Source organism: Pogona vitticeps, chromosome 6 (assembly GCF_051106095.1).
Source record: "Pogona vitticeps strain Pit_001003342236 chromosome 6, PviZW2.1, whole genome shotgun sequence".
Lineage (NCBI taxonomy): Eukaryota > Metazoa > Chordata > Lepidosauria > Squamata > Agamidae > Pogona > Pogona vitticeps.
This window is the reverse complement of record NC_135788.1, coordinates 92,472,876-92,494,304: the sequence shown is the minus strand read 5'-3', so window position 1 is coordinate 92,494,304 and position 21,429 is coordinate 92,472,876. Positions and strand designations below refer to the sequence as shown.

The 21,429-nt window shown below is 40.6% G+C and overlaps 1 protein-coding gene across 3 annotated transcripts in view; it reads left to right on the top strand.

The window, feature by feature from the left end:
* The first annotated feature begins 8,934 nt into the window (after positions 1 to 8,934).
* The window catches only part of TNS4 (tensin 4), a 33,566-nt gene continuing 21,071 nt past the window's right edge, over positions 8,935 to 21,429 (top strand). Inside the window, exons 1-2 of one of the 3 annotated variants that reach the window (XM_073004257.2) lie at positions 8,935 to 9,221; positions 18,009 to 18,624. In XM_073004257.2, the coding sequence (XP_072860358.2) occupies positions 18,138 to 18,624 (487 nt within the window). In that variant the 5' untranslated portion in view covers positions 8,935 to 9,221; positions 18,009 to 18,137. The remainder of the gene's footprint in view (positions 9,222 to 18,008; positions 18,625 to 21,429) is intronic. The other 2 variants (XM_020805881.3, XM_073004258.2) reach the window with 2 other exon arrangements.

The window sequence follows — 21,429 nt, the reverse complement described above, 5'->3', positions numbered from 1 at the left end:
AGGCGGAATAGCAGCTTCCCATTAGTTTCTATGGACAGAAAAGAGCAGATACGGATTAAATGGTTTTCAATGCATTCCTATGGGAAATGCAGATTCTACATAAGAACTTTTCCACTTGAGAACCACCTTCCAATACGGATTAAGTTCTTAAGTAGAGACCCCACTGTACACTGAGCAGGCAAATACAATCATGTAGCACAGTTTATACCTGTGGAAGTAGATGTTTAAGAACATGGTCCTTACTGTCAGGCCTGGCCCAAGCCTTTTTGCTGACTGATGTAGGGTAGCCAGTGGTGCCCCCAAACGTCAAAGTACAAGGTTGACCATATTGTTTTGTCACTTATAGCAGAATATCCTGCAATAATCTCTCCAGGGGGCATAAAAATACAGCATCCATCCATCCATCCATCCATCCATCCATCCATCCATCCATCCATCCATCCATCCATCCATCCATCCATCCATCCATCCATCCATCCATCCATCGCTACCTTTTCTTTGCACCCAAAACTAATGATCTGAATTGCATTACTTAATGGTAAGGGTTGTTGTGAAAGGCAGGATGTGATTATTTGCAAGCATATAAGCATGTCCTGTTTTGTCTCTGAAAAATTTGATTTCTCTTGAAAAATTTCTCTGGAAAGAATTCTACTTCACTGTCATCCCTAATACTACCAGCCTACAATTTCTTTGTAACCAAATGTGGTAGCTTTGTAACCTTAGGAGCAGGGTTGAAGGTAGAGGCAGCTTCCAGTAAACATTTATGGAAACAAGTCACTGATAATGTTAAACCACAGTTGGCGAACAAAAGCCAGAGGAACTTCCAGAGAAAAAAACACAACAGCCACATTGTTGGTGAATTGGGGAGTGGTGGGGGGGGGAGATGCTTGCCTGGCAGCCTAGTACTGAGTCAACATGTTTTTACAATTCTTTTGTAAGAAAAAGTGACTCATTCGAAAACAAGAGGAAAAGAGCAGAACCCACAAGCTTCTTAACAGGTTTTTAATATTTATGAAATGATCTAAGGACTTAAGAGGAGTCTGGTGGGATTGTTCAGAAGTTCTCTCAAGCACAATGGTGGGATGCAAATCTTGGAACAGTTCCATTTTATTTTTCAAATACAGTGCAAATTTTAGGGTAGCCACAAGTCCACTTTTAGGGAGGTCAAGCTATTGTCTAAAAGGCTGTCAGCGCATAATATTCATTTGGAAATTGACTTAGGGCTTGAACACACATGAGAAAAGAACCCCAGTTATACCAATTCTTTTCATACCTCTGTTGTACCAATACATTTTTTTCCAGAAGTCATGTGGTATATATATATTGGCGGGAGTGTTCACATTGCTTTTAACTGCATTGATTCATTTCTTTCCATTTAAACCGTCATAGCAGGTTACACTGCTCTTTAATTTTGTATCAGTTCATTTTCTCTACTGTTTCTTGGCACAATCACACCCCCCCATCCTTTTTATTATTATTACAGTGGTGCCTCGCTAGATGATGATAATCCGTTCCACTGAAATCACTGTTTAGCAAAATCATTGTCTAGCGAAAAGCGAATTGTCATCTAGTGAAAATCAGTTTGTGAAGCAGGGACCAAACATTGTCCAGCATAATTCCCCCATAGGAATCACTGTTTTGCGAATCACTATAGCGATCGCAAAAAGTCAATGTCTAGCGAAAAAACTGACATTCGGGGTAACTGTCTAGCGAGGCACCACTGTATTACCAAAGGTGATATATCAATGAAGTGGTGCCTTCTCTTCCCCTCCCTTCCCCCTTTCTATTTTTACTCACTTTCCCTGCAGTTCTCCCTCTCAGTTCTTGGTTTTCATCCCCCCCCCCTTTTGAACTGTGTTGGGAGGAGGAAGTGGGTTTTGAAAAACTTGCAAAGTATTGTGAAGAGCAGGGTTAAAAATGCAACACTCTTTTCTTTCCGATTCAAAGCAGGAAATCTCAAGGGCTCTCTCCTTCTGAGCAATTTATTCATGTTGGCTTTTTTGTGGCACTGGTACCAGCAGCTGCTACTAAAAATTTATTTGTATCCTTTAAAAAACATTTAAAAAGGGGGGGGGGTACAAGCTTCAGTGGCCATGAAGCAGCCACAGTGCCCAGAAACCTGACCTCTTGGCAAAGGAAATAATTTGACAGCAACGTCCACACATGCTGAAGTGATAATGAATGCAGTGATACATGGAAACCATTCCAACTATTAAAACAGAAGCATCCCTCTGTAGCCTCCAACGCACCATAATTTTTGGTTAACAGTGAAATACTGTATTTTGCACTATAGAGGCTAGGTTGCTAAGGGTTAAAGCACATGTAGCACCAGCTTCACATTGAGAAGCTGAAGTACATTGGTTCTTGAGCAACACAACTTGCTGAGCAAACTGTTCAAACTTCCTGAGCAAAATGACTTGTATCTGAAGCCTGCTTTTACCTCCGAATGACTAATCACAACACATACTGTAAGAACAGAAGAAGAGCCCTGCTGGAGCAGGCCAAGGGCCCATCTAGTCCAGCTCCCTGTATCTCACAGTGGCCCCACCAGATGCCTCTGGGAGCACACGAGACAACTAGATACTTGTCTCCTGATACCCCTACCCTGCAGCTGGCATTTGGAGGTACCTTCCTTTTAAGCCTGGAGATTATACATCTCCATCATCATGGCTTGTCACCTGCAATGGACTTTTCCTCCAGAAATCTGTCCAATCCACTTTTAAAGGCATCTAGGCCAGATGCCATCACCACATCCTGTGGCAAGGAGTTCCACCTACTAGCAAGATACTGGATAACAAAATATTTTCTTTTGTCTGTTCTCATTCTCCCAACACTCAATTTGAGTGGATGTCCCCTGTTCTAGTCTTATGTGAGAGGAAAATGAGCTTCCCTCTATCCACTTTATCCACCCCCTGCATAATTTTAGAGATCTCAATCATGTCCCCCCTCCTGACACCTTTTCTCTACCTAACAAACTCCAAATGCTCTAGCCTTTCCTCATAAGGGAGGTGGCCCAGTCCAGGCATCATTTTAGTCACTCTCTTCTGCACCTTTTCCAGTTCCACAATGGTTTTTTTTGACGTGCAGCAACCAGAGCTGTATGCGATACTCCAGGTGCAGCCTTACCAGTGTTTTGTACAATGGCATTATAATGTTGGCTGGTTTATTTTCAATCCCCCTTTTAAAGATACCTAGCAAGGAATTGACCTTCTTCACTGCCGCCACACGTTGGGTTGACACTTTCATCAAGCTGTCCACCAGCACACCCAGATCTCCTTCCTGATCCGTCACAGACAGCTCAGAACCCATTAACTGGTAACTAAAGTCTTGATTTTTCACCCCAATGTACATTACAAAGCACACTGTCTCACAACCTGCTATTGTGTATTTTGACCTTAAATGTTGCAATTTGACTTAGTTGTTCAGGGGATTAGATGTTTCTTCTCAAGGCCTCTAGGGGAAAGGATTAAGGTGAGATATTACTATTATCACCCTCATTATTATCATTAGGGCTTCTACTGATAGCACATTTCTCCTTTCAACAAAGCTGAGCTTAGGGGCACCAGACCCCCCATGTAGTTAAACATTCATGAATAACTTTTATGCCCCCAAAAACATAACTACAAAGCGCAAACAGTTGATTAACATCCACCTACCCACCAGATGAGTTTACTGTATCAACTGTATGTACCAGATAATTATTACAATATTGTACTGTATTTACAATCTACGTTTACAAGGGACTTCATCCTTGTTGTCACACAAAGTAGGTTGAATGGGGGAGGAAATGTAACTTTACACCATAATTTCAGTCTGACCTTTTTGCTTTTTAATTTCTCAAAAAATGTTTATATATGGTAACAATCCTTCCACTACTTGTTTTAGTTTCAGTGCCCTTTTCACAGAAGGGTCCATGTCATAAAAGAAGACAAACACGGCCTTAAATAACTGGAACCTTTTTGTAAGGTTATTTAATATCAATTTGTTTTCTCATACTGCTTCTTTTATGTCGTCTTCCTCATTGTCTGGCACTAATTCAGAAGCGCTCACCCCTAACAAGTTCATCTTCTGTTAATTCTTCTAGCAGGGTGTCTATTAACTCTTCAATTTATCCAAGATCCATACCTAAAAACCCTTCTTCCATCACCTCTGTGTGTGTGTGTGTGTGTGTGTGTGTGTGTGTGTGTGTGTGTGTGTGTGTGTGTGTGTGTGTGTGTGTGTGTGTGTGTGTGTGTGTGTGTGTGTGTGTGTGTGTGTGTGTGTGTGTGTGTGTGAGAGAGAGAGAGAGAGAGAGAGAGAGAGAGAGAGAGAGAGAGAGAGAGAGATGGACCCTTCTGTGATACAGACACCAAAATTAAAATGAAAAGTGTAAGTAAGATTGCTGCTGTATGATATATTTTTAGATAAATGAAAAAGCAAAAAAGTCAGATTGAAATAATGGTGTACAGCATTTATGTAAAGTTACACTTCCTTGTATAACAATGACACAATCTTTAATGGTGTGGTCTTTCTAGGCTTTCATTATGCCCTCTCTCTTGGAGTTCTCTTCTGTAGTGTTGACAATCCTTTCCATATAATACTGTGTATAATGAGGATTAGAGATGCTGTGTTTGGGGGAAAGGAAACTTCTTCATCATCATTGTTGTCCTAGAATTGCAGGGCTGGAAGGGACCCTATGGGTCATCAAGTGCAACCTATCAAGGATAGTGGGGAACTGAACTCCCAAGGTCTGGCTCCACAGCCAGATACCTAAACCACTGGGCTAACTTCGACATGTTCAGTGTTGAATTTATGGGGTACTGGGTGGTCCCCAGAATATTTATTTATCAAAATATGTATTATGTATTTTTAAAAAATCTACGTATAACCAAAGCTGTGCTGCTCGAACCTATGCATTTCAAAGAAGTGTAGTACTGTAGCTGTAGTCATAGTCACCATTTCAGCAGCAGCTGATGGTGGTGGTGGTTTTCAGCAGTATCAGATTTCTGCCTTTTGTAAAATTTATACCCAAAGTGACTTAAATGAGAGAACAGGTTATTTTCTCCTTGGTTTGAAAGTTTTCTCATTTTGTTATCAGGCTTCATCTTGGGCATCAAACAAAAGCCACCTGGCCATCAGTTGCCCTCTTTGCTTTCCATCAGGCCTATGTAGGGCCATCATTCAATGGAAGAGTGAACACTTGGTATGTGGGAAGGCCCAGTTTCAATCCTTGGTCTCTCGTGGTTCATCTGGAAGACGGTTTCCTTCTGTGTTTAGTCCCATGAAAAACAAACTTATTTGAAGAAAAATGGAAAGTGAAACAGGACTGGCTAAAAATGTTTAGGCCTCTAGCTTCCAGGTTGGGGGTTCAGTTCCTCACTGTGCCTCCTTGACACGGGCTGGACTCAATGATCCATAGGGTCCCTTCCAACTTTGCAGTTCTAAGGTGGTGGTGGTGGTGGTTACTATTCAAAAACACAAGACACAGTCAAAATTATAAAAGCATTGACTGGAATTACGTATAGAACAAATACAAATTTTAACCAAAACCTAAGTATCTGTTAAATATTGGCACAGTATGTATGCTGTTCCTAATAGTGCCGTTTTTTTGTAGCTCTGATGATGTGGTTTCTGAGATCTGCAACTGCTTATAGTACTATGTGAAATTTATTGATATTGTTCCCAAAACCCCTATGACTATGCGGACTACTGAAGTGTGTTTCTTCCAGAGGAGAGATGTTTCGATTGCCAGGTCTCTGTACTTTGTTAGTCTTTTCAATTCTTTATTTCAACTCTGGCATCCCCTGGAATTGCAATGTCAATGATCTGGACATTTCATCATTCTATTACTACTACTGATATGTCTGGTGTGTTATGTTCAAGGTGTCTATCCGTTTGGATCCGGAAATCCCACAAGATCTTGACTTCCTCATTTTCTGAGGCTGGCAAGTTAATATTTTTTGCATAATGACCACTGCACTAACTTTGCCACTCTATCATGTCTAACTTTGTAATCTGTTTGTGCAATCTTTGGACATTCGCAGATGAGATGTGACACAGTTTCATCTTTTTTCTTGGCAGAGTCTACATTTGCTATTATTCATTCATTCATTCATTCATTCATTCATTCATTCATTCATTTATTTATTTATTTATTTATTTATTTATTTATTTATTTATTTATTTATTTATACCCCGCCCCCCTAGACAGCGTCTACTCGGGGCGGCTTACAAAATCATAAAATATCATAAAATGACAATAAAACATGACAATCAGAGTAAAAGACATTCATAATCATAAGATCTTAGCTCTCATCACATTGGTTTGGAGTCTTTGTTCTTGTGCATCAAAATTCAAGCCTTTTGTTTCTTTCTTAAGGGTCTCCAGTTTAAGCCATGCCCATGCTGAATTATGATCATGCTTTCTATCAATATTTCTCAGGTGTTGTCCATGTAGTGATTTATTTTTCCAGCTGTTTAATTTCTTTTCAAATTGTTGTTTCCTATATTGAGCCTTGGTTTCAGTTTTAAAAATATTCTCCATTTTCACTGCTTTCAGTAATTTTTCTCTGCTTGTACTGATATAATCATTAAGTCTTCTTTTTTTTCTTCCTCTACTACCTCCTGTATTTGCAGTAATCCACAGCCTCTGATTTTTCATGATAAATATAATTTGTCCACATCGCTTTTCAGATGTAGCATGTGATGCACGTCCATTAGTTTCTGTGTTTTTCGATCCAATTCTTCTAGTTCGTTCTGAGTCCAATCTATTATTCCAGCTGGGTATCTAATTACTGGAATGGCTCATGCATTTAGGGCTTTGATTGTATTTTCCCCATTTAATTTTGATTTTAAGATTTTCCACAGTCTTTTGATATATTCTCTTTGTGTCAGTTCTTTACCTTTTGTATGCATAATGTTGTCTGCTTCTAGTATTCCAAGGTATTTATAATTTACATCATTTGAGAATGAATTTTATAATATTGCCATTTTAAATTCTATTCCATGTAGTTTTTGGATCTTGCCACGGTGTATAGACAGAGCTGCACATTTGTCAATTCCTTTTGTATGCATGCTGTTATCTGATGATGATGATATAAGACACCACCACCATACCACCTACAAAAGCTTGTGGCTGAAATTCATTTATGGTAACACTTATGATGAGACAGCATCTTGCAAATTAACTGGAGGTTGCAGGGAAGCTTAGAGGGATTGCCTGTCTGTATGGTTTTGGACTTCAACAGTGGGCAATGGGCAGGGGGTTGCCACCACACCATCTCCACATCACACATAATCTGCCATCTAAGTCAACTGCTTCACTCTAATGGTAGAGCCAACCCTGACCTGAAATGCTATTATGTAGAAGGGAAAGACTTGTATGTTGGTGTCCCAGGGAGCAAGACAAGATCTAATTTAGACAAGGATAATGTTTGGTTAAATGTTAGAATATAATATTAATGTCCCCTGCTTATTTAACTTATATGCACACTACATCATGTGAAAGGCCAGACTGGAGGAATCCCAAACCGGAATTAAGATTGCCAGCAGAAATATCAACAACCTCAGGTATGCAGATGATACCACTCTGATGGCAGAAACTGAAGAAGACTTAAAGAACCTCTTAATGAGGGTGAAAGAGGAGAGTGCAAAAAATTGTCTGAAGCTCATCATAAAAAAACTAAGATCATGGCCACTGGTCTCATCACTTCCTGGCAAATACAAGGGGAAGATATGGAGGTAGTGACAGGTTTTACTTTCTTGGGCTCCATGATCACTGCAGATGGTGACAGCAGCCACAAAATTAAAAGACACCTGCTTCTTGGGAGGAAAGCAATGACAAACCTCAACAGCATCTTAAAAAGCAGAGACATCACCTTGCCAACAAAAGTACACATAGACAAAGCTATGGTTTTTCCTGTAGTGATGTATGTAAGTGAGAGCTGGACCATAAAGAAGGCTGACCGCTGAAGACTTGATGCTTTTGAATTGTGGTGCTGGAGGAGACTCTTGAGAGTCCCCTGGAATGCAAGGAGAACAAACCTATCAATTCTAAAGGAAATCAACCCTGAGTGCTCACTGGAAGGACAGATCCTGAAGTTGAGTCTCCAATACTTTGGCCATCTCATGAGAAGAGAAGATTCCCTGGAAAAGATGCTGATGTTAGGAAAGTGTGAAGACAGGAGAAGGGGATGACAGAGGACGAGATGGCTGAACAGTCTCATTGAAGTTACCAACATGAATTTGACCCAACTCTGGGAGATAGTGGAAGATAGGAGGGCCTGGCGTGCTCTGGACCATGGGGTCCCGAAGAGTCAGACACGACTAAACGACTAAACAACAATATCAAGCAGAGGCTGGTCTGTTGGGGATGCTTTGGCTCTCCTTCACCTCTGTCAAACATGGAGGTGGAACAGGTTGGCTACAGTATCCTCCCTTCCTGTTTTATTATCTATTTATTATTATTCACCCTTTGGAGTGAAAGGCTACGTGTAATTATAGATTGTGTATTGCCCTTAGTACCACATAATGTAAGAGTATGTTTCTTCTGTGTGACTAAATAGAGGAAGAGGGGTAGCAAAGCTGCAAAATTTTCCCCTATGAAAAAAAACAGCTGGGCAGTTTTGTACTACAGATGTGCAAATATTCTTCAGTACAGTGTGATCAAGTTTTGGAAATGCTGGATGTGTAGCATATCTAACTATGGAGAAGGTCACTGACTGGAGGACAGCATTCCACAGAGGTACTTTCCATCCTGTTGCAGATTTTCAAATGGTCAACTGTGGCAGGAAGAAAAATTTTATCCCAGTCAGTGGTCAAAATATAAGATTATTGTCTGTCTTTCATTTTACCAGAAATGCATATAAGATTTCCCTTCCCTTTTCAAGTAGCTAGATTCATTTCTCCATTTCTTCTTACTAATTTCCTCTCTGTATTAGGCAGGCCTTTATCTTCCTTCTCCTAACTGGAAGCCAGGAGATGCAGAGAGAGGAGTTTGCCTGGCCACTGGCCAGCTCTCAACTCGTACAGTGAACTCCTTCTACTTTTCCATCACCCTTGGACTTGAGCCCAGAGGCACACCTCACAGAAGCCAGGTGTGGCTGTCATGAGCTCACCTGCCAGTGGGTGGGACAGGGCTCCTGTTAAAGCAACAGCACCCTGAAGGCACTGAAATCTGCTCAAGCTTTCCTTCTGCCACACTTCAGGGGCTGAACACATCACAGAACAGAGCTGCCATTTAGGTAATGCAGGGGATTCTTTTCTTCTTCTTTTCCTTCCACTTTCCTCATTGTTTCCCCCTTTTCTAGCATTGTTTATTTAAACCAATTGTATAATTTCTGCCTATTGTGAAACATAATTTCTGAAGAATTAGAATGTAAAATGTAGGATCTCCTCTTTGGAGAATTTCTTGCACGGTGGCATTAGACACTTGCTTTGAGGATCAAGTTTTGTTCCAGAGCTTCAAATACTATGCTGGAAACAGTGCTTAATATGCTTCCATCTATAGAGGGCACTCATATTCTATATCAGAGCATGGAGACATTTTTAGGCTACAATTCCTAGTGACCATGCTGACTGGAGGACACTATTCAAAAAATGTAATTTTACAGTCACTGTTTTGCATTATGGCCAGTATACTGTTCACTATTTACACATGTGGAACTCCAGCTGTGGAAGCAGACTTGATGCTCTGATAAAGTGCAGGTTGCATGCCTAGTCATGTGCCATTACCACCTTGCCAGGTCACTGTGGCAGCTTTTGCCCTTTTAGACATATTGGATGGTGGTCTATATTAAGCATTGTGCGAAGCTTCCTTAGAAATACTATTCTTGAGTGCATGCACACCTGTACAGTGTACTAATTCTTTTTCCTTGAATGTTCAGGTGATATTGACATGGGGTTTGGAAAAGAGCCTTTTGCTTGTGAAGCTGCTGGATAATATTGCAATGGGGGAATCATTAAAAGTTTTTTGGCTTTCAGGTTAAATACATGAAAGGACTCCTTGAGTGACAAATCCCTTTGATTCACAGTCTTACAGAGTAGAAGCACCCCAGGTCCAGAATTTAGAAGACTAGCATATGGGTCCACCCTGCCTGATTCTGTCCATATTTTCTGAAGCCAATGAAAATCTACCTTATTTCAAAAGGACCGTACAATCTCCACCAATATTAATATAGCCAATGCTACTATTCAAGGGTGGTTGTGTTTCTTCACAAGTGGATGTTTCACAGGAGGCTGCAATAACTGGGATGGTAAACCAATTGCAAATCAGCATAGTGTGCAATATCTGAAATCCTACGTAGAGTAGTCCCACTTATCATTTTACCTGACTAGCTTAATTTAAGTCTCATTGGTTTCAGTGGAGCTTCTCTAACTGTGACATAAGCTAGAACCAGCCCACTGTCACCAATTACGTACCCTGTTAAGAAGATGGTCCCCAGAGGAGGGAACCAACATTGCAGTACTCCAACATAATAGCTATCTTTCTCAGAGTGTTTTTCTGCTAGTACTATTCTGAGATTTTTTTAAAATTTATTTATATTTCTGTACTGCCCCATTAGCATTGTTACTCTCTGGGCAGTTTACAGTATACTGTACTATAAAAACATATACATACATATATATATATATAGAGAGAGAGAGAGAGCCAGGAACTCAATCCTTTAATGATAAAGTGGTACCAATGGCCACATTTATAACAAACATGTACTAAGCTTCAAATGAGGGCACTCAGGTGAAGTGTATCTTCCTTACTACAGAAGATATGTCACAACCACAGGTGTGTGAATCCAACACAGTAGGACTTATACATATGGGGGAAAAAATCCTGTAGCCTCATTAGTGTAGAAAATGAACTGCAATTTTCTATTTTTCGAAAAACAATGATAGGACAATACTAGGAGTCACATGTCTGGTGGAAACGGCGCTGGTTAGGAAATCCAAGGCTCTGTAATCACGTGTAATTTGCAAAAGGTGAGAAGGTAGGCGTGATTCTCCAGATGTTTGGGAGAGATCTTCCTCACCCTTTCCCATGCTCGGTCCTGCTCTTCCAGAGTCAATAACTTTGGAAGTAGCTGAAGTAGTGGTGGGTGGGTGTGCGCATGGGTGCAACCTTTTGTTCACATCAAACCTCTGTAGTTCTTATCATTCCTTTCCCTTCTTGTAATTTAAATGGTAAGGACAAACAGTCTGCTTGCCTAATCCAGCAGTAACACAGAAGGGAAGGCTGGCTCATAGATTACCTGTGCCTTAATCATCACTGGGCTCTTTTGTGGTTTACCTGGATTATGAGGGTGCGCCAGTGATATTGAAGGATACAGTTGCCACAGTGATTAGGGCTTGTTTGTTTTGACTGAATTAACAACAACCTATGTTATCAGTATAACATAGTCTAATGTTAATATGCCTTCAGGTTATCATATATTTGGAGTCCTATAGCATAAAACAGTGTGTGCGTGCATGTATGCATGTAAAGCTCCAGATTCTGCAGATGAAACATTGAACAAATGGAGATCAAGTACTATTTGACCCTCATTGCCTGCTATCCTTATGTTCTGTCCATACAGGACATTCCGAGAGAGGGACTGTGCTATAACAGTTACAGTGTCAGACAAAATTTTGGAAAATCCAGTTCTTTCAATTAGCTCAGTCAGTCTGTCCTACCCACAGGACTGTTGTGAGGATTAGAAATGAATGTACACAAGACTTTTACAATAAATTGCAGTATACAAATGCTGTGTACTTTCTTTGAAGAGCCAAATTTTATGTCATCAGTATGGGCACTCTGCCTACTTTCCCTGCCTCTTCCGAATCTATATTCTTTCAGAATCAATATTAAAAGCCCAGGGTTCATGTAATCTCCTGTTTCAGAGTTTGTAAATGCTACTAGTGTGGGGGTGGGGGAGAGGATGTGTCTTTAGAATTCTGGGGGTTGTTCCAAAAGTAGAATTGCAATCCTTGCCGGATTCTCATAGTTACAGTTCAATGAGGCCATATTGTCATGAGGGAGGGGGTGGAATCTGGAAGTCCAGAAAAAGTAATTACTCTAAGCTCTCTTCTAATCCCTTTCTTTCTTTCTCCCTTTTTCCTGCTTGTGAAACATGTTTTTCCTAGCAGAATCACGATTCTCATTCTGTTTTTCAGCACTATTTGCAAACCGATCCGTATACAGTAGGTTTCTAAAGTTAAGATCTTTTCGCCTGTAGCTGTCCTTCCCCTTCCTTGTTGCTTGTCTATATTAGAGTGTGAACCCATAGGCAAGGCTTGTTTCCTTTTAACTTTTGTAAAGTGCTTGACTTGTAGAAATAATCATTTCCTTGGAAGCTCTTATTCTGAAAATAGACACCAACAATACTATATATAAGCTCTTAGCACAAGGTGCCTGGACTAATGTCTTGGAATCAAGACTTCACCCAGTTCTTCAACCTTCATTAAAATATGGTTTCTTCTTTAAAAACATTGTGCATAAATTCATGTCATTATCCAGAAATTCAGAATTACCTACTTCTTTTTAGGGTCAAACTACAGTATATATGTCTACTGCCTTTTTTGCTCAATTGCCTCCCAAAGTGAGACTCAACTCTTTGATATACCAGCGTGATTTTCCTCATCTGCATATAGAGTAAGCATCTCCAGGGGTTATACTTTGTTTTGTGATTGGTATTTACAAGGTAAACATGAGCTTAAATTGTAAGCCTGGTGGTTGAAGAAATTTTGAGAAGCAAGATGAATGAGTCACATTAATCACTTTAAAAACCTTTGGGCGCTTAGAGAAATGAAGTTTGGGGAAAGCTGCCTCGTTGTTATTACAGTGTGGGCATCTCTAAGGGCCATTCAATGTTAGTTGGCCTTTACTATTGATGGCACAAGAGAGACTTGACCACTACAGTGTTTTACCTAATTTAGGTTTGTCTTAGCTTTCCTCCCAAGAAGCAGGCATCGTTTATGTAATTTTTTGGCTGCTGTCACCATCTGCAGTGATCATGGAGCCCAAGAAAGAAAAATCTGTCACTACTTCCATATCTTCCCCTTCTATTTGCCAGGAGGTGATGGGGCCAGTGGCCATGATCTTAGTTTTTTTTGATGTTGAGCTTCAGACCACTTTTTGCACTCTTCTCTTTCACCCTCATTAAGAGGTTCTTTAATTCCTCCTCATTTTCTGCCATCAGACTGGTATCGTCTGCATATCTGAGGTTGTTGATATTCCTTCGGCCATCTTAATTCCGCTTTGGGATTCCTCCAGTCCAGCCTTTCACATGATGTATTCTGCATATAAGTTAAATAAGCAGCAAGACAATATACAGCCCTGTCGTACTCCTTTCCCAATTGTGAACCAATCAGTTGTTCCATATCCAGTTCTAACTGTTGTTTCCTGTCCCACATATAGATTACTCAGAGGTAGATAAGGTGGTCAGGCACTCTCATTTCTTTAAGAACATCCCATAGTTTATTGTGGTCCACACAGTCAAAGGCTTTGGCGTAGTCAATGAAGTAGAAGTAGATGCTTTTCTGGAACTCTCTGGCTTTCTCCATAATCCAACGCATGTTAGCAATTTGGTCTCTAGTTCCTCTGTCCCTTCGAAATCCAGTTTGTACTTCTGGAAGTTCTCAGTCCACATACTGCTGAAGCTTACCTTGCAGGATTTTGAGTATAACCTTGCTAGCGTGTGAAATGAGTGCAATTGTACAGTAGTTGGAGTATTCTTTGGCACTGCCCTTCTTTGGGATTGGGATGTATGTAGACTGATCTTTTCCAATCCTCTGGCCACTGCTGAGCTTTCCAAACTTGCTGGCATGTAGAGTGTAGCACATGAACAGCATTATCTTTTAAGATTTTAGATAGTTCAACTGGAATACCGTCACTTCCACTGGCCTTGTTGTTAGCCATGCTTTCTAAGGCCCACTTGAATTCGCTCTCCAGGATATCTAGCTCAAAGTCAGTAACCACACTATCTGGGTTGTCCGGGACATCCAGATCTTTCTGGTATAATTCCTCTGTGTATTCTTGCCACCTCTTCTTGATGTCTTCTCCTTCTGTGAGGTTCCTACCATTTTTGTCCTTTATCATGTCCATCTTTGCACAAAATGCTCCTTTAACATCTCCAGTTTTCTTGAACAGATCTCTGGTTTTAACCTTTCTATTATTTTCCTCTCTTTCTTTGCACTGTTTATTTAAGAAGGCCCTCTTGTCTCTCCTTGCTATTCTTTGAAAGTCAGCATTCAATTTTCTGTAATTTTCCCTATCTCCCTGCTTTTTGTTTCCCTTCTGTTCTCTGCTACTTGTAAGGCCTTGTTGGACAGCCATTTTGCTTTCTTGCATTTCCTTTTCTTTGGGATGGTTTTTGTTGCTGCCTCCAGTACAATGTTACGAGCCTCCATCCACAGTTCTTCAGGCACTCTGTCCACCAAGTCTAGTTCCTTAAATCTATTCTTCACTTCCACTGTGTATTCATAAGGGATTTGGTTTAGATTATACCTGACTAGCCACGTGGTTTTTCCTACCCTCTTCAGTTTAAGCTTGAATTTTGCTGTGAGAAACTGATTATCAGAGCCACAATCAGCTCCAGGTCTTGTTTTTGCTAACTGTATAGAGCTTCTCCATCTTTGGCTGCAGAGAACATAATCAATCTGATTTCGATATTGCCCATCTGGTGATGTCCATGTGTAAAGTTGCCTCTTGTGTTGTTGGAAAACAGTGTTTGTGATCACCAGCTTATTATCTTAACAATACTCTATTATCCTTTGACCTGCTTCGTTTTGAACTCCAAGGCCAAACTTACTCGTTGTTCCTTTTATCTTTTGACTCCCTACTTTAGCGCTCCAATCCCCTATTAATGACAAGAACCTTTTTCTTTGGTGTCAGTTCTAGAAGGTGTTGTAAGTCTTCATAGAATTGGTCAATTTCAGCCTCTTCAATAGTGGTGTTTTGTGCATAAACTTGGATTACTGTGATATTGAAAGGTCTGCCTTGGATTCGTATTGAAATCATTCTATAATTACAGATATATAGGTACAGCATAAAATAGAGCCAGAGGCAGACCTGTAAGGCAACAGATCCCCATCCTCAGGCTTTCTGGCCTGGTGCATTACTAATGTGTTATGTTACGGACTGGAGGATATCCAACCTATGATTAAATGCTTTCTGCAAAAACAAATGCTGGTCAAGGAACATCCAAAGGCACAAGAGACTACAAACAGATACTAACAAAAAAAAGTAATTTCAAATGCTAACCAACATGTACTTGGAAGGAATGTCTGGGTGTATCTACTTTATACAGTTGTATCACTTCAGCTGGCATGGCTCCCAGCTATGCAATCCTGGAATTAGTCATTCAGTACCATACTTAGAATTTCCTGCCGTTGTTTGGAAGAATACACTAGATCACTGTAGCAGAGAATACTCGGTGCTAGAAGCATTCACATCTGGAAGGTCTTTTGAATGGTGATTCCCAGAATTTCCTGTGCAGATGTACATAAATCCTAGGTACGTCACAAAACTACAGATCCCAACATTACATAGCAATGCATAGGATGAAGCTATAGCAGTTAAATTCAAAGGCAAGGGCAGGTGATACATTTGTTACACTACTAAAAAATTGAAACAGTTTATAGTTTTTTCATGGTCCACAAACTCAAGGAAAAAGCATCTACCAAATGAGCATCTACTGAGAGCCATTAATAATAATCATGTGCTATCAAGTCAATTTAGAGTTATGGTTACTAACTTTTCAGGGTTTTCCAGGTACAGAGTACTCAGAAGTGGTTTACCCTTCCCTTCTTCCGGAGGTATCCTAAGGCTTCTAGATAGCTCAGAGAACTTCTGGATAGTTCAGTGGCTTACGTCTCTGGCGGAGGAGCCAGAGTTTGTGAGTTCAATTCCTCCTTGACAAGGGCTGGACTTAATGATCTATAGGGTCCCTTCCAGCTCTGCAGTTCTAAGATATTATATATAACAACACCCAGAATGATGCCCCTGTCCTTTTGCAGAACAAAATGATTAATCACATCAGAAAAAACACTGTTCAAAGCAATCCAGCTTTAAAAAAAGTGGAAGCCCCCAGCAGCAGAGGGGAAAACTCTGACTTGGAAGCAAAAGGGGCCAGGCTAATTTCCATAGGCCTTGCCATTGAATGATCATTGGGAAATACTTTGAATTCATCTATGCCAATTTCAGCCAAAGTGTTTGTCAATGTAGTCGCAACCTTGATGGCATCTGACAGCAAGAAAAGGGTACTCAGGTTTCACCCTCAATGGAAACAACAGTTCAACTATTCTAGGATGAAGAAGCCCGTTGTATATTTTTTGAAAGCCATTGTATATTTTTTCTGTGGGGCAGAGTTTGAGGGAAAAGAGGACAGGAAAAGGAGCTGTTTATTCATGTCCAACAATTATATAATACTCAAGTCACAATGTTCTAGCATCCTACCTTTCTCATCAGCCTTCAGGGCAGTTAGTCAGTGCTTACTAAACATGATGTGAGGCGCGGGCTGCAAGCCCTTTATTTCTCCAGCCTGAGCTTGTGCTAAAATCTCCATCCACTGCTAGTTTATCTGTTCTGAAAACATGGCTCAGTAGCCAATAAAAAATTAAGTAACTTGTGCAGACTTACATAAGGTCACTGTAAGATGTATGCCTGAGACCAACAGGGCAAACAGGCAGAGTCTGTGGTACAGCACAAGATGGTCAGATAGGCCATAGAAAGTTTGTAATAGTATTTTGTCTTGGCAGAACAAGGAGAAATATGTACTGTGGTAATTTGTGACAGTTATTCCGACTACCTATACCTTGGTTTTCCCGTCTGTGCAAAAAATGGGTACATAACAACAACAGAATTGTTAAATGTTTCTTTTGCCACCTCATCATCTTCAAGAGTTGTTCTTTCCTAATTGCCTATTGTTAAAAACTTTGCATGGCCCATATGACCACCTTTTCTCTGTCTGTCTCTACCACAGACTCTGAAGGTTAACCTATATGGTCCAGTGACCACATCAGCTAGAAGCTGAACTGTTTTAAAAGGCATCTGTTTATTCTACCACAAGCTTTCTACATCTCTGCATATTACAAATTATTTTGCTTTTCTTATGATTCATCATGAAGAGATAAGCATTGGCTTCATTTGCAAGTAAGCTACTCAGGCATGGAGCTTTGTTCTCCTTAAACAGAAAATGTGCTGGCAGCTTTTAATAAGTGCATGATATAGTTTGGCTCTGATGGTTTATCAATACCACGAGTGGCCTTGATTTCTCTGAATCCCCCTAAATCACCCATTAACTTCTTACATTTTAGACAGATTTGGGGAATACCTTTTCAGGAACATTACCATGGGTGACCAGCATTGCTATTGATCTGAAGTCAGCCCTCTGTCCCAGATGTCTAAGGAGTTCAATCTCTGAAGAAAGAGAAAGCAATACATCTTGATTTAATGTGCAGTTACACGTCCTGCTTTCTTTCTTTCAGATGCAACTATACCCTGAATTACTCCCTGGTCCGTAGTAAGACCAACCATTAAGACAGTCATTCTAGATTTTATTATAATAGCTTTGATCAACATGCTAACATTTTCTACTTCAGAAGCTAGTGCAAGCTATGATGGGACATGCCATGACATTTTGCTTCTGACGAAAGGTGCGTCAACTGGAGTGTATGCATATCCAAGTAAAAGTATGTAGCACCTAATTCATGGCCAGGTTATTTTTGCCCCTAAGGTAGAAAAATCCTACAACATCTCTTCACCTATCTGTCTGTAAAGTTAAAATTATAAGAAACAACTAACAATTTGCTGTGCTTTCTTCATATCTGAGATTTTCTGTTTGTTGTATTTTTATCACTAAATAAAATTTGATTGGGAAGAAGGACATCATTTGTCTTTATATCTCTGGAAAATATATGTGGCTGGCCCTGGTTAAAAATGTTCTTTTCCAGTCTCCCCTCCCTTGGGTATTCCATGTTCCTCTGAGCTCAAGTATTGTGACCAGAGAATAAAGTACACTGATCAGAGTATATATAACCATTTTTCATATCTCTTTAAGGTAGCAGGAGCTCCAGTCTTCTCCTTGGATGAAACAAGCCTCAGGAACAGCTGACAACCTTTGGCAAAATCTTAGCTAAACAGAAGAAAGAGAGAAAAGTTCAGTCTTATAGACTTTAACAGCCAAAGGATGTCAAAAGTCATTCCAAACCATGTGGTACGGGTTGGACAGACAGTATGTGTTTCATCCCAGGGAGAAAATGCTTGTTTACCTCACTTGAACAATGGGCGCTTGCCCTGTTACACTTTGCCAACACAGTATTTATATTACTCAATGGAAAGCTGGGAAAGAGAGAGTTCATTGGCCCAAACCAAAGAATGCTCACTGCCTAAGATGGACCTCTATGAACCTTGCAGATCCATCACTGATCCTAGGACATCTCCAAATCTGGAGGATAAATGCCTGCCACTGGAACCAATGGAAGAAAGAAAAGACACTTGTCCAGTATCTCCTACTTTGGATGTATCCATTGAAAAGTTGAACCGCCTGATGTTAGAGATTGACCCCACCTTCCAACCTCTCCAAGTGAAGCCAAGCCAGGCCCAAAATCTTGCTGTCCAAACTGTTCCACAATGTGACACAGTGGTGGCCCAAAAACATGAACTAGATACATCAGGTAAGGTGTAAAACGCATCATGTCATCTATTTGAATGCCGTACACAGACCTATCCATTTTTTTGTTTGTTTAATGACTCACACAAGCAGGGAAAATGGAACCACAACAAATACTCATTGTCTGAGCACACAGCCCGATCACATTGGGGGTGAATTAGGCAGACTACCTAGACAGGAGGGCCTGGCGTGCTCTGGTCCATGGGGTCACAAAGAGTCGGATACGACTAAATGACTAAACAACAACACCTAGCTTAAAGTGACATGCCAGTGCAGACAGCAGTATCTCAGGACAGGTACATACCTAGAGGTCATAAGATAGGGACAAATAGATTTGATGCACATAAAAGTCCAAACCAGTTGGCATGCTAACTATATGCTCTGAAGAGAGATACTATCTTTAAAATGCACAATTGGAAGCAATAATTATATGCCATTCAAATAAAATAGGACTTATTTCCATGGAACGGAAGCCAATTCTTAACTGGGCACAGCAGCCAAATGCAACTCCCTCACATACAAAGAAGTATATATCTTGATACCTAAATGCTAGAGTAAAGAGGAAGAGTCCATCACCGTGTCATTGCCCTGTAACTCGCATTGGCCTTAACCAACAAAATGGTGAGGGATGATGAGGTTGTTACCCAACTGTGTCTGGAGGCCTTCAGGATTTTGAGGATTACAAACTGCTCAATCCTTGGTGTTGTGGTTAGAATGCAGAACAGCTCCAACACACATGTACAGTGATGCTGATAATGAGAATGATATTTACATTAATCTCTCACTTTTTTTGCAAGATGTCAAGACCACATGTACATGGCTTTGCCTCTCTTTCCCACTTTATCTGCTTCCCACTTTATTCTCACAACAGTTTTATGAGGTAGGTCAATCTGAAAGAAAGTGACTGGCCCAAAATCATCAGCTGAATTTCATATCTAAGTGTGGAACTCAATCTGGATCTCCCAAGTCCCAGCCCAATACTCTTAATAGCTACACCACTTGAACCTTGTGGAGAATAATTCCAACAAGCAAGTCTCTACCTGTAGTCTGAAGTGGTAGAATCCAGACACACATTTATGACCTCATCTATTACAACTGAGTCAACTAGGCCTGTGATGCATCTACTGTCGTCTTCCACTTAGAGGGGGGCTTCTTTGTTGGGTCTTTTTTAAATCTCGGCTTTATGCCATTGTTTTGTCTGGCACACCTGATTGAACTTGTCTGAATGGTAATGGATTAGATGTGCCAGTTTAATTCATCATCGGGTTTTGCTTTCTGGTTTTTTCCTTTTTCCTTGTGTGTGCTTTCCCTCGTGGATATGGCCTTGTCTTAGCTGGGCCTAGAGGCTTGCACAGACAGGTCTGCTGACTCATTCTTAAAACCCAATGATGTGTCAGAGGATGTTCCATGTAGTGATTGACTGCCAAAGGCAACAAAGGACTAATTGCCAGCCTTTCCAGAGCACCCACATAGATGTGTCTTTGAACTCCAACAACCAGGCATGTCAGGAATCTCAAAATAAATGACAAATCTCTGGAGCCAACCCTCATGAGATATTTGCTGCCTGAGGCAAAGGATAAGACAATGTCTACATAGGTTGACTAGACTAGGAGCTGAACTTTACCTCAACAGTGTCAATGGGGCCTCCCCCACATCTGAGGGCAGCAGAATCCTTTGAAGGATGGAATCCTTTGAAGCTTGGAAAAATTATATTGAGATGTTTGTGTTTTTTTTAAAAAAACTACAATTTCCTCCAACCAATATGGCTGCTGGTTGGAGAATTTGGGGAGCTGTACAAGAAGTACTCTAAATTTTCCAGGTTCTGGCCGAGAGGGCACAGACCGCTCTATGGCATAGAGACAGCTGTGTCCTATAAGAGAGATATATATGGCCAGAGGGCTCAGGAGGAACAATTGGGGGAGGTACTATTGCTGCCCCTCTCAGGATCTGCCACCTGGAATAATATTGTCACTCTGCTTAAGGGCAGATAGCTCCCTATAGCTTCCCATCCCATACATGCTTTTGTGTTAATATTTTTAAAATGCCAATACTAATATTCAACTACTATGATATTTTAATATCTGAGGCAAACCTGGATAATTTGTCCCCTCCCTCACCCCATAAAAGTCTATAGTACCTCCAGCCAGCTAAGTTATTCTGGCACATGAGTTAAAAATTCCACAGGTGCCTCTCCTACTCCCTGGCAGTAAAAACGCAAGAATAACAAATTTTAAAAATAACATTTTTGCCTCTTCACAACACCCAAAAGCTGTTGCTTCACTCAGTATTATGGGACACCCACCCATACACACAAACACCATTTGGCCTTTTTCAGAAGGAAATAGCTTTAATGGAAGAGCTGGTCTGAATGAGAAGCCTTTGTTGAAAAAGTTTGCAAAGAAGACACTGGAGCTGTTTGAATCAGCGATCTTTGCAGCACTTTTTTCTTTTTTGAACTACCCAGGCAGCACTGGGCATGCGCTGGCTGCGTTATTCTAGGATCTATTGTCTTAAAAAGTCACTTTTCTAAGTTCTGAATTTTTATGTCTTTCTTTCTAGACTGAAGAAATATATCGCATAACTGGGGAGAAAATGCAGGACATATTTTTTTGAATTGCCAGCAATGATGCTAGCACTTAGAGAAATCCTGTAGATCCTTCCTTAATACCATTGCAGAGACATACAGCAGTGGCTCCCAACCTTGGATAGCCCAGGTGTTCTTGAACTGCAGCTCCCAGAAACCTTCACCACTATGTGTGCTGGCTAAGGTTTCAGGGAGTTGCAGTACAAGAACACCCGGGTTGCCCAA